Source organism: Triticum urartu, chromosome 7A (assembly GCF_056163025.1).
Source record: "Triticum urartu cultivar PI428250 chromosome 7A, HENAU_Tu73, whole genome shotgun sequence".
Classification (NCBI taxonomy): Eukaryota; Viridiplantae; Streptophyta; class Magnoliopsida; order Poales; family Poaceae; genus Triticum; species Triticum urartu.
The window spans coordinates 301,405,211-301,417,323 of NC_141879.1; the positions used below are offsets into that span (position 1 = coordinate 301,405,211).

The following is a 12,113-nucleotide window of genomic DNA, read 5'->3' on the forward strand; positions in this document are numbered from 1 at the left end:
ACTCCTACGGTATCCGGGAGTTACACGATCTCATGGTCTAAGGAAAAGATACTTGACATTGGAAAAAGTCTAGCAAATGAACTATACGATCTTGTGCTATGTTTAGGATTGGGTCTTGTCCATCACATCATTCTCCTAATGATGTGATCTCGTTATCAATGACATCCAATGTCCATAGTCAGGAAACCATGACTATCTGTTGATCAACGAGCCAGTCAACTAGAGGCTTACTAGGGACATGTTGGTGTCTATGTATTCACACATGTATTACGATTTCCAGATAACACAATTATAGCATGAATAAAAGACAATTATCATGAACAAGGAAATATAATAATAATCCTTTTATTATTGCCTCTAGGGCATATTTCCAACATTTGTATACGAAGGACGCTGTCGGATGATATTTCAACAAATGATCCGACGGTCCGTGGTGGAGCTGATGTGAGCATCGGCACACAACTAGAGGAAGAAACAATGCGAAGGCACTGGACTACAGAAGCAATTAACTAATTCAAAGTTTAATTGCCAAGGAATTATGATTTCCAAATCAAGGGATCAGAAGCAAACGCTCTGATTTAGGATGGATAAGCTAAGCTGGCTTAGGGGTACAATCGACGGGAATTTGATTGGTCGAGAACCAGCAACAGTTAAAAACGACGGCTGAGCCGGAAGGATGAATTATAGGAACTGATTGAGGATTGCGAGCATTCACAACATATTGAATCAACAGACTCAAAATGATAATGACAAAGGATGTCAATAAGATTACTAGACTTATGGGATTAACCATAATGCAAGTAAGCAAGAATTTCAAGAGCAAAAGGCTCCAGAGGATTTTCGGAAGATCGAATGGTATTTTGAAGACTTTTGTGAATTGCTTGAATCAACTGGGTATGAGCGGATACTCAACAAGTGCGAGGATTTATCCGTAGGGGTATTCATGTGACAAAGAACTGCAAGTCGGTAGGCACCAAGTATTCATCTGGAGTAAGGGGCTCTCTGGGTGGAAGTAGTTACGAGAACCTAGAGTCGGCATTAGTAAAAATCATTTAACCCGAATAGAAAAGAGATCAGAGTCGCAGAGTATAGGTCGAGGAATAAAAGATCCTAATACCACCCAGATGGCGACGTGGGCCCGTAAGGCACACAGCCATGTTAGTAAAAGTTTTTATAATGTCTAGACTTGACTTCGGCCAAGGAGTGTGGAAGGGGGATTCCTACAAGCAGTCGGCTCTGATACCAACTTGTGACGCCCCCGATTCAATCGTACACTAATCATACACGCAAACGTGTACGATCAAGATCAGGGACTCACGGGAAGATATCACAACACAACTCTACAAATAAAATAAGTCATACAAGCATCATATTACAAGCCAGGGGCCTCGAGGGCTCGAATACAAGAGCTCGATCATAGACGAGTCAGCGGAAGCAACAATATCTGAGTACAGACATAAGTTAGACAAGTTTGCCTTAAGAAGGCTAGCACAAACAGGGATATAGATCGAAAGAGGCACAAGCCTCCTGCCTGGGATCCTCCTAACTACTCCTGGTCGCCGTCAGCAGGCTGCACGTAGTAGTAGGCACCTCCCGAGTAGTAGTAGTCGTCGTCGATGGTGGCGTCTGGCTCCTGGACTCCAACGTCTGGTCGCAGCAATCGGGTAGAAGGGAAAGGGGAAAAGAGGGAGAAAGCAACCGTGAGTACTCATCCAAAGTACTCGCAAGCAAGGAGCTACACTACATATGAATGCATTGGTATCAACTGGAATAAGGCTATCATATGTGGACTGAACTGCAGAATGCCGGAATAAGGGGGGATAGCTAGTCCTTTCGAAGACTACGCTTCCGGTAACCTCCATCTTGCAGCAGGAGAAGAGAGTAGATGGTAAGTTCACCAAGTAACATCGCATAGCAAAACCCTAACCGATGATCCTCCCCTCCTCGCCCTGTGAGAGAGCGATCACCGTTTGTATTTGGCACTTGGAAGGGTGTGTTTTATTAAGTATTCGGTTCTAGTTGTCATAAGGTCAAGGTACAACTCCAAGTCGTCCTGTTACCGAAGATCACGGCTATTCGAATAGTTTAACTTCCCCGCAGGGGTGCACCATATTTCCCAACACGCTCGATCCCCTTTGTCCGGACACACTTTTCTGGGTCATGCCCGGCCTCGGAAGATCAACACGTCGCAGCCCCACCTAGACCAACAGAGAGGTCAGCACGCCAGTCTAAACCTAAGCGCCCAGGGGTCTGGGCCCATCGCCCTTAGCACACCTACACGTTGCGTGGGTGGCCGGAAGGAGACCTAGCCTAGCAGGCGTTCCAGTCCAATCCGGCGCGCGCCGCTCAGTTGCTGACGTCACGAAGGCTTCGGCTGATACCACGACGTCGAGTGCCCATAACTGTCCCCGCATAGATGGTTAGTGCGTATAGGCCAGTGGCCAGACTCAGATCAAATACCAAGATCTCGTTAAACGTGTTATCTTGAAATAACCACGAACGCCCACCAGGGCCAGGCCCACCTCTCTCCTAGGTGGTCTCAACCTGCCCTGTCGCTCCGCCTCAAAGTCCCACTCGCGGGTACTCCTACGAGCCGACCCGTCTTTGTTCACCACATGTATCATATATAAAGTATATAGTATATACCCGTGATCACCTCCCGAGTGATCATGGCCCGATAGTATAGCATGGCAGACGGACAAGAATGTAGGGCCACTGATCATAAACTAGCATCCTATACTAAGCATTAGGATTGCAGGTAAAGGTAACAACAGTAGTAGCAAGGACAGGCTATGCATCAGGGTAGGATTAACGGAAAGCAGTAACATGCTACACTACTCTAATGCAAGCAGTATAGAGGAGAGTAGGCGATATCTGGTGATCAAGGGGAGGGCTTGCCTGGTTGCTCTGGCAAGAGAGAGTGGTCGTCAACTCCGTAGTCGTACTAGGTAGCAGCGGCGTCGGTCTCGGTGTCTAGCGAGAGAAGAGGGGGAAGAAACAATAAATATAATGCAAACAAATGCATGACGATGCATGACATGACAAAGCGTGATGCTAGGTGTGCCCTAACGCGGTACGAGGTGGTACCGGTGAAGGGGGAAAACATCCGGAAAAGTATTCCCGGTGTTTCGCGTTTTCGGACAGATGAACCGGAGGGGGAAAGTTGCGTGTTCGGTATGCTAGGGATGTTTGGCGGACGAACGGGTTGCGTATCCAGGTTCGTCTCGTCGTTCTGAGCAACTTTCATGTTGAAAATAATTTAATCCGAGTTACAGATTAAAATATATGATTTTCTAAAGATTTTATTAATTTCTGGAATTTAATTAATTATTTAAATTAATTCAAAAATGGATTTATGACATCAGCATGATGTCATGCTGACGTCAGCAGTCAACAGGGGTTGACTGGTCAACCTGACAAGTGGGTCCCACTGGTCAGAGACACATGTTAATTATTCAAATTTAATTAATCTAATTAGAATTAATTATGGGTGGGCCCCACTGTCATTGACTGATTAATTAATTAATTAATTAACAGTTTAATTAGTTTAATTAGTTGATTAGCTTAATTAATCAAAATTAATTAAGTTAATTAATTAATTGATTAATATTTTATTATTATTACTTTTTGTTTCTTTTTTTATTCTAAATAGCACAGGGGCATGGGCCCCGTTCGTCATTGGGCCAAAGACTAATTAGGTGGGGGTTAAGTTAATGGGGATTAGCCCCCAAATTATTGGACCGGGCCCAGCGATAGTGGCCGGCGGCCACAGCCCGCACGTAGCCACTGGCCGAGGCCAGGGCGCGGCGAGGCCGACTGGTCAGCGCGGTCGTGAGCGGGAGTGAGAAGGGGGGCGGGGGGGCAAAGCTGGCGAGGAGGGGTGGTTGGGGCGCCGCTGCCGGCGCTAGCAACGGTCGGAGGCGGGCTCTGGAGCGGAGCTCTAGCAGGGCTAGGCAGAGCAACTAATGCGGAAGCAGCGGCACAGCTGGGTGGAAGCAGCGTAGCATGGGGGCGCGGTCTCATGCGGAGGGCGTCGAGGAGCGGCGCTCGGCGACAAGGACGGTAGTGAGCGGCAGCAGCTGCAGCAAGCATCAGCGCAACAGCAATCTTCAGCGGCAGCGGTAGGCGCTAGCAACGGCGAGCGAGGCGAGGGCTGTGGCAACGCGCGAGCTGGCACGCACGGGGGCACGACCAGGGAGTGCCCAGGGCGGCCAGGTCGCAACGGGAGCACATGCATGACACGGTGACCGTGGGCGGGGGAGAGAGGAGAGGCCGGGGGCCTCACCCGCGTTGGAGGGATGATGGGCGCTGTGGCGTGGGGGAAGCCGGTCGAGGGAGAGGTCGGGGAGGTCCATGGCGGGGACGACGCGGCGGAGCAGGAGGCAGGCCGGCGGGGTAGACGACGAGGTGGAGGCGGCGGCGTCACGGCGAGGTGCGACGGCGGCGGGGCCGGGCGACATGCGACGTCGTGCAGTGAGCAACGAGGCGAGGGGATGGAGGAGCACAGCGACGGCAGTGGCTCCGGCGAGGGAAGGCCTCCGTGCGTCGGCATCGGCGGGGTCGTCGCCCCGATCCGGATCGGGATCGGGGGTGGAAGAGTTGACCGAGGAGGGAGTGAGAGAGAGGGGATCGGCTAGGTTAGGGTTTGGGGTGGGTTAAGTAGGCCGATGTGGGAGGTAGACCGGCCTGGGTTGTGGCCTGGTGGGCCGGGGCCCATCAGGGGTTTCGTTTTATTCATTTATTCTTTTGGTTTAGTTTTCCCTTTATTTATTTGTTTCCTTTTTACTCTTCAATTTATATTAATTTTGTAAAAATATAATTTCAACTCCTAATTTAGCATTGCCACTAAACCCACTATCACAAAAGGTTTTACCCAGAACAAAATAGTTTAGAATTTTATATAATACAAAAGGTATTTAATTAATTGTTTTACCTAGAGTTATATTTATCTTGAATAGTTAAACATTTTTTGATAGTGTGGTTTCTTCACCATATTCACTTATGAATTATTTGGAACCACCCGAACATTTTAGTTTTAAAGTTTCAAAACTTTGATGTTTGCCTTTAATTCAAATTTGAATTTGAATCGGTTTTTGAACTAAAGCGAGATCAACAACAGTAATCGAGGTGACGTGGCATCATTAGCGTGGAATTACTGTAGCTTAATTATCCGGGCGTCACACTATGATGAATAACATTGGGTTCTCTAATTACTAGTGTACGGCTCTATGAGGATGCTTCTCTATGGCACGCGAGCAAATTCATAGGACGAGTACCTCGACATGTCTAAAAACACATGCCTCAAAGCATGTTTAGATTTGCTACTAAAGTGATCAAGGTGTTTGAACCGGAGTACTTGAGAGAACCAAATGCCATAGACATAACAAGGCTCATGGCACTTGGAGAATCAAGAGGGCTTCGGGTATGCTTGAATCACTAGATTGCATGCACTGAAAATGGAAGAACTATCCATATTCTCAACAGGGCCAATACGAAGGCCACTGTAAAAATACCACCATCATTTTTGAAGCAATTACATTACAGGATGTATGAATTTGACAATATTTCTTTAGCATACCTGAGCCTCACAGTGACATCAACGTGCCACAACAGTCTTCATTGTTTTGCAAGGTTGTGTGCGGGCGAACTACTGCATGCACTATACCATCAATGATCATGATTATAACATGAGATATTGTGTTTATGATGGTATCTATCCTCTATGGGTGACCTTCGTCAAGACCATTTGTGAGTCAAGGGATGACGAAAAAATCACGTAGTCTAAAAACAAGGAGCTACAAATGATGTTGAGAGGGCATTTGAAGTGCATCAAGACCATTTTGTAACTGTTTGGGGACCTGCTAAACTATGAGATGTAGACGTATTGTGGGATAGGATGACAACTTGTGTGGTCGCCAAGGTCTAAAATTTCAAGAGATGGATGATCATATCCAGCTTCCGAAATAGAATCGATAACGTTTGAGGATTTTCTGCAAATGCATCATTAAATTCGCAATCGAGAAACTCATGATTAGTTTCGGGATGATTTGGTTCAACATCTATGGGAGTTTCAGGGAGACACCCCGAACATGTGTCTGAATATGTTATGGATCGAGGAGTATTTATTTTTTATTATTTTTAGTACTCCGGGCATAGGAATAAAATTTAGCTGGTAAACTTTTGGTGCATACGGTTGGATGGCTGGCGCCCTGCCTACTATCCATGACAGACACGTCTGAACATTTTCTGTGGATATTTAGTGTCGTATGTTTGGTGATGTGTTGGAGTTGTTCTTAGTTTGAGATGTGGATGCCCGATTTTAAAGTTGAGGGTTGACTTTTAAATCGTGTGGCAAGTTGAGAGTTGCAATATGAACATTTCTCTTTACATTGGATAATTGTGCATGAGCAACAAGATATAACAATTCCAGTACTTTAGTCGGTGATTACATGTTTGTATTAATGTGATTGTGTAAATAATTATTTATAAAATCCCTACCCATGATTTACCAACCTAAATAGAAATTACTTATTTGGTAAAAATTTATCAAATTACCATTTTTGATAAGTCAATAAAGGTGTGACAATTAAGACGGATTTCAAAAAGGAAAAAAAGACAGATATAAAAGAAAAAATGGAAATGAAGAGAAGGAGGGAAAATTTATGTAACATTGACGAAACACTCTGTCTAAAGAAATAGAAAAAGGAGTCCCCTGACCGACTCGGTCCCAACCAGATACTGTACTTCCTGCATTTCAAGAAAAAAAAAACAGATACCTTATGTTTTAAGGTTATACTATAAAAAAAAGATACCTCCTGTTCAAACCCACGGCAAAACGTTTGCCTCGTCCTCATATAGCTACCGCGTCCGCGTGCGGGTGCGGTGCGCCCGAGATTGCTTAACGTTGCCACTATTGAATTTCTGCTTCCTTCTCGTCGTTCCCTTCTCCTTCTCGTCTCCGATCCCTAACTGCTCCCTCTCTCCCTCCCCATGGAGGGCCCCAAGGGAAACGGCGGCGAGAAGCCCAGCGCGGACCAAAACCATAGCCCCAATACTCCCGCCGCAGCCGGGGCCGGAGGGGACGACGTGTCGGCCGCCGCGGTAGGGAGGCGGCCGTTCACCGCCTTAAGCCAGGAGGAGGCCGACCTCGCCCTCGCGCGCGTCCTCCAGGAGCAGGTAAGCGTCCAGATCTACCGGGGTCGGTTCCGCCGCCGATGCTTCGTGGTTTAATTAATCTGGGGTTGCCGCGCTCGGTGTCGCAGGAGCGGGCGTACATGATGCTGAGCGCGCACGGCGGGGACGGCAGCGACTACGATGCCTCGGACGCTGGGAGCTACGACTACTACGAAGAGGAAGTGGAAGGGATCGAAGGCGACGAGGGGAGCGACTACGAGGAGGAGGGGGACGAGGACGAGGAGGTGGGCGACGCGGAGGGGCCCGAATTGGACCCCGCGCGGTACGAGGACGACGAGGCGTATGCGCGGGCCCTGCAGGATGCCGAGGAGCGCGAGGTCGCCCAGCGGCTCATGGCGCTCGCTGGGATCACTGATTGTGAGTGCCGGAGACAAGACTTTTCGAAATTCAGTCACGTTTTCTCCCGGTCCCCTTTTTGGGTGTTGATTAGTCTCTTTGTTTCTTCAGTAGGGGAAGAGATGGAGCATGATGTTGAAGATGGCGAAGATGAGGAAGATGGGGATAGCGCACAGGTGACAGTACATTCCATTGTTACAATCAAATGTTTATTGACGTGTATGCTTAGGCAACCATGCAGTTTCTCTCTCAAGATTAGATTTATTATTTTATTCAGGATAGCTTCAAGTTTGTGTCTAACTAAAATCGTATGCACTAGTTTTTTGGCCCAGTTTTTCAACCTGGATAGCTGAATGTTTCAAACACATATCAGTTAATTGCTCATGTTAGGGTTTGCATTGTATCTTCATTATTGCCTTCTACTCATCATCTATGTATTTTGCAGTGATCTTGTCTAGAATAAATAATTTCATGCCATTGATCGGATTCAGTAGTTGGTGGCTAAAACCTAGAACTGCTCTACATGTAGTAAAATAATGTGGATTGGGTTAACACGGTGGTATATTTGCGCCTTCACTCCATTGTCTGTCGTTTGTAAATATACAGAAGACCAGTATAGAATTTGGTATGTAATTTTCCAATCTTTTTTTAATAAGGGAAAGCATCCTAGCATCCTCAAATGCCCACAACCATATCGTTTATTAGAGTTTTGAATGAAATTTTCCTTTCATCATGATCTTTTTATTGTGAATAAGCATATTGTTGCTGGCATCCAGGACTAGGAACTGCTGAAAGTAATCTTATGAATCTATCAATATCCGTTCCATACGACCAATTTGTATTTTTGTCAATGTAATAGTCTTGTTTTCTTGTTATAATCAATTAATTATAAACAATCTTCCAAGCATGAAGTTGGTACCTGACATTTTCAGTATTTGTGCTTATGTCAAACTTTAGGATGCATGGGAAGATGTTGATCCAGACGAATACTCGTATGAGGTAAGTTCTCTATTTTGTACTAGAAGAAGTGGTTATTATTTGCATTTATATCTGCATATGAAGATTTAAGATTCTTTTCTATTAAACCAGACTGAACTTCAAGATTCACCGTTACAATATTAATTAATAGTTTTGGTGTTCTTAGGAGCTGGTTGCATTGGGTGAAGTGGTTGGTACGGAAAGCAGAGGTGTTTCTGCCGATACTTTGGCTTCATTGCCTTCAGTAACTTACCAAGCAGAAGATAATCAAGACAGCAACATGGAACAGTATGTACATGATTTAAAACCTTTTATATTTTCAAAATTTTGTCTATAGTCATTAAATGTTCTGATACGTGAAGTTCATTTTGCAGATGTGTTATTTGCCGTGTGGAATTTGAGGAAAGTGAATCATTGGTTGCACTTCCTTGCAAGCATTCATATCATTCTGACTGCATAAAACAGTGGCTGCAGTTAAACAAGGTACAGCCAGCACCCCCTGTTCTTCCTTCCATAGCCGGAAAAATGTCCACCAATCTCTTATAAAAGAAAAGGAAGAAAGGACCTATTGTCACACAATAAGTTCTCTTAATTCCTCCATCAAATGCGATTTCATAAACTTTTTCTCCACCATCAGCCTGCATGATGCCAATCCTCATGAAGTCCTGTTTTGCATGATAAAGCAACCATAAACAGCAATTTTATACACAGTAAGACCTTTTTCTTGTGTGACGTGGACTCTGGAAACGCCTTAAATTAAGTTACAGAGGGAGTATTAGATATTGAAGTATGCGTATACCATCTATATTTTTCCTCTAATAGCTTAATTTGTAGAGGGAATTTGTTATTAATGGCGCATGATGAAACTGAATACTAGAAAACTGTTTCGGCCATTGCTATGTTGCAGGTATGCCCTATGTGCAGTGCAGAAGTTTCTACACCGGGTAACGAGGCATGACATTCTATTGTGGTCGTAATGATGGGCGAATAATGGGAAGAAATAGGGACAGCATATATTTTCTGATGCCGGTGAGATTTAAGCACCAGGAGCTGTTGTATTGTCCAAAGAAACTAGCAAACAAGCCTCGAGTTCGTCTCTCTGCTTTTCAGCCCAGCAGACTCGGGACACATGTACTTCTGGACTAAACCGTGATGCTGCTTTGTGTATCCTGTTAGGGGCTCATGGTCCATGTATGATCATTGATGTAAAATAGCTTAAATTTATAGCCATTCTTTGTTAGACGCTAGTTGCCCATTGTGATTCGTGGATGTAAAATAATCATTATATTTATAGTCATTCTTTTACACTATCGCCTGACTACATGCTTGAAAGATGACAGCGTTGCTGAAAAATGCTGGATGGTGCGCTGATGCTTGCCCAAGCTCTGAAATGATGGTATCGGTTTTCCAGATGCAACATGCCACTCTGAGGCCTCATTTGGTTGCAGAGTGAAAACATTCCAGGGTGTAATCCCACGAGGGGGGCTTTTTCCATGGCCATAGCAAATCCTCTCCCACCACGGGGGGAGATCCGCACGTGAGTTTGGAGGCAAGGGGGAGGGGAGGGAATCACGTCAGGGAAGCGCCAGATTTCTTAGAAAAGAAATGTAGTATTCAAAAACCATGAGAACTATTTCTTTTTTTCTTTTTTTTCAGTAAGTAAATTTCTAATTTCCATGCAAAATTCAAAAATGAAAGAACAATGGAGAATAATTCTGTAATTTCAAGGATAAACCAGGAAACATGAAACATGCCTAATCAGGAAAAAACACTTCAGTCCACATCACACACTCTAACCATAATGTAGCGACCAGACCTCAAACGGTCCAATCTGTGTGCTCTGGTGTCATCCCTGTATCAGTAATGCTGACACCACACAGTACTTGAAAAATTTATAACAGAGTAGCAATCACACACTTATTACATCGAGTGTCTCAAAAGAGAAATTATTACAATAAATATGGCTTAAGGCCATCTAATAACGATAACAACGGAAGGCTTGAAAGATAAGTGAGTCCATCAACTCCAACGGCATCACTGAGTATAGAACCACGACCTAAAAGTACCTTACTCGTCGTCTGAAAAGTCTGCAACATGAACGTTGCAGCCCGAAACGGATCAGCACATGAAATATGCTGGCAATGTAACACATAGAGAGTAATGGAAGATTAAAGCTATTCTACATGCATATATGGCTGGTGGAAAGCTCTATGGTTACAGTTTTGCGTAAAGCCAATTTTTCCCTACTGCAAAGAATACATTTTTATTTATCTTTCATGGTGGTTGTTAAACATTGAGAATGGTTGACAACATTCTCAATCCCAATTAAGAAACATCATTAAAACCCAACAATATTAATTAGAGTAACATGATGAGATTCACATGATAATCCAAGTACTAGATACTCAAGATGTCCATAACCGGGGACACGACTAATCATGATTAGTTTATACACTCTGCAGAGGTTTGCGCACTTTTCCCCACAAGACTTGATCTCCTCCGTTGGGATTCTCGCACTACATGGTGTTTGAGAAACGGATGACCGAGGCATAGTCTTTCAGAAGCGCTAGCACCTTACGATCGGGTAGACCGTTACACCTACTTTCCCCTACATCTGCTAGTCTACCACTGTAAGAGTTCACACAACTTAGTCAACTATGTTAAAGCCCATAGTAGCTTGTGGCTGCACACAGAAGTTTCTAGCATGAATAATCTCCTGATCCCTTTGAGCCTGGGTGGCGGTCCAAAAGAAAACAGGCAATCGCCGGAATACCTAGGTGCCTCAATCCACCCATATGTGTATTTAAGTTGCCACCATAGATAAACCATTAATTTAACAAACTCACATCTGTCATGGATTTCACTCACCCAATCCACGTCTACTAGCATAGCATGGCATATCAAGCAAACGTAGAAGTAACTCCCAAAGGTTTGATAATAAACAGGTAATAGGTATTACCTCAACTACTTCCCAAACCCACAATTTAATTAGATCCTAATCATGCAATGTGTGAGGATTGATCTAATGCAATAAAAACTGGGTAGTAGGAGGTATGATCAAAGTGTTACTTGCCTTGCTGATGATCCGTGAAACCTAGCGATTCGAAGTAGCAAGCGGCGCACTCCGGATACTCTATCGCAAACAAATAAGCATACAATAAGTACTCAACTAATGCACAGGTAAAACTCGAATAAGAGATCTAACCAGAAAGTTCAACTTAAGAACTCCGGTTGGCAAAAAGAATCAAATCGAACGAAGCAACAAAAGACAAACAACAAAAGAAAAAGGCTTCATTTACTATTCTGGATCTAGGGCAATTTTTACAGAGGCAAAAACTTATTTGAGTTGGTTAAACGGAAAGAGGGTTTCGAGAAGAAACTCCAGGCGCTTGAATCGCCTGATTCCGATAAACGAGCGAAAAGTTATACTAGAACAAAAATCGGATCAGGAATCGCGATCAGAAAAATCACGGATTTAATCCGAGAAAAAGAAAAACGATGAACAGATTATCGAACGAACGTTCTTTATCTGGATCTAAACGATGAACGCGTTCGTTAAAACGAACGAATGAGCGAACGCTCGCTAATTAGCTAAACCGAAAAAA

At 44.4% G+C, this 12,113-nt stretch overlaps 1 protein-coding gene across 2 annotated transcripts; it reads left to right on the forward strand.

The window, feature by feature from the left end:
* Positions 1 to 6,834: 6,834 nt before the first annotated feature.
* On the forward strand, positions 6,835 to 9,818 carry LOC125521913 (E3 ubiquitin ligase BIG BROTHER-related-like). 2 transcript variants are annotated; one of them, XM_087535342.1, is made up of 7 exons: positions 6,835 to 7,176; positions 7,263 to 7,551; positions 7,642 to 7,706; positions 8,488 to 8,529; positions 8,675 to 8,796; positions 8,883 to 8,990; positions 9,398 to 9,818. In XM_087535342.1, exons 1-7 carry the CDS (start codon positions 6,991 to 6,993, stop codon positions 9,483 to 9,485), a joined length of 900 nt encoding a protein of 299 aa, XP_087391468.1. In that variant the 5' UTR covers positions 6,835 to 6,990; the 3' UTR covers positions 9,486 to 9,818. The 2 variants fall into 2 exon arrangements, with proteins under 2 accessions (XP_087391468.1, XP_048542930.2); XM_048686973.2 differs by having other exon boundaries at positions 6,838 to 7,176; positions 8,883 to 8,991; positions 9,416 to 9,818.
* Positions 9,819 to 12,113: the final 2,295 nt, after the last annotated feature.

Excerpts from the sequence above, each read along its gene's own strand:
- LOC125521913 (XM_087535342.1), top strand. The coding sequence starts at position 6,991 with ATGGAGGGCCCCAAGGGAAACGGCGGCGAGAAGCCCAGCGCGGACCAA. Across the intron at positions 7,177-7,262 it reads CGCGCGTCCTCCAGGAGCAG|GAGCGGGCGTACATGATGCT; the intron begins GTAAGCGTCCAG and ends TCGGTGTCGCAG. Across the intron at positions 8,991-9,397 it reads CAGTGGCTGCAGTTAAACAA|GCCATTGCTATGTTGCAGGT; the intron begins GGTACAGCCAGC and ends AAAACTGTTTCG.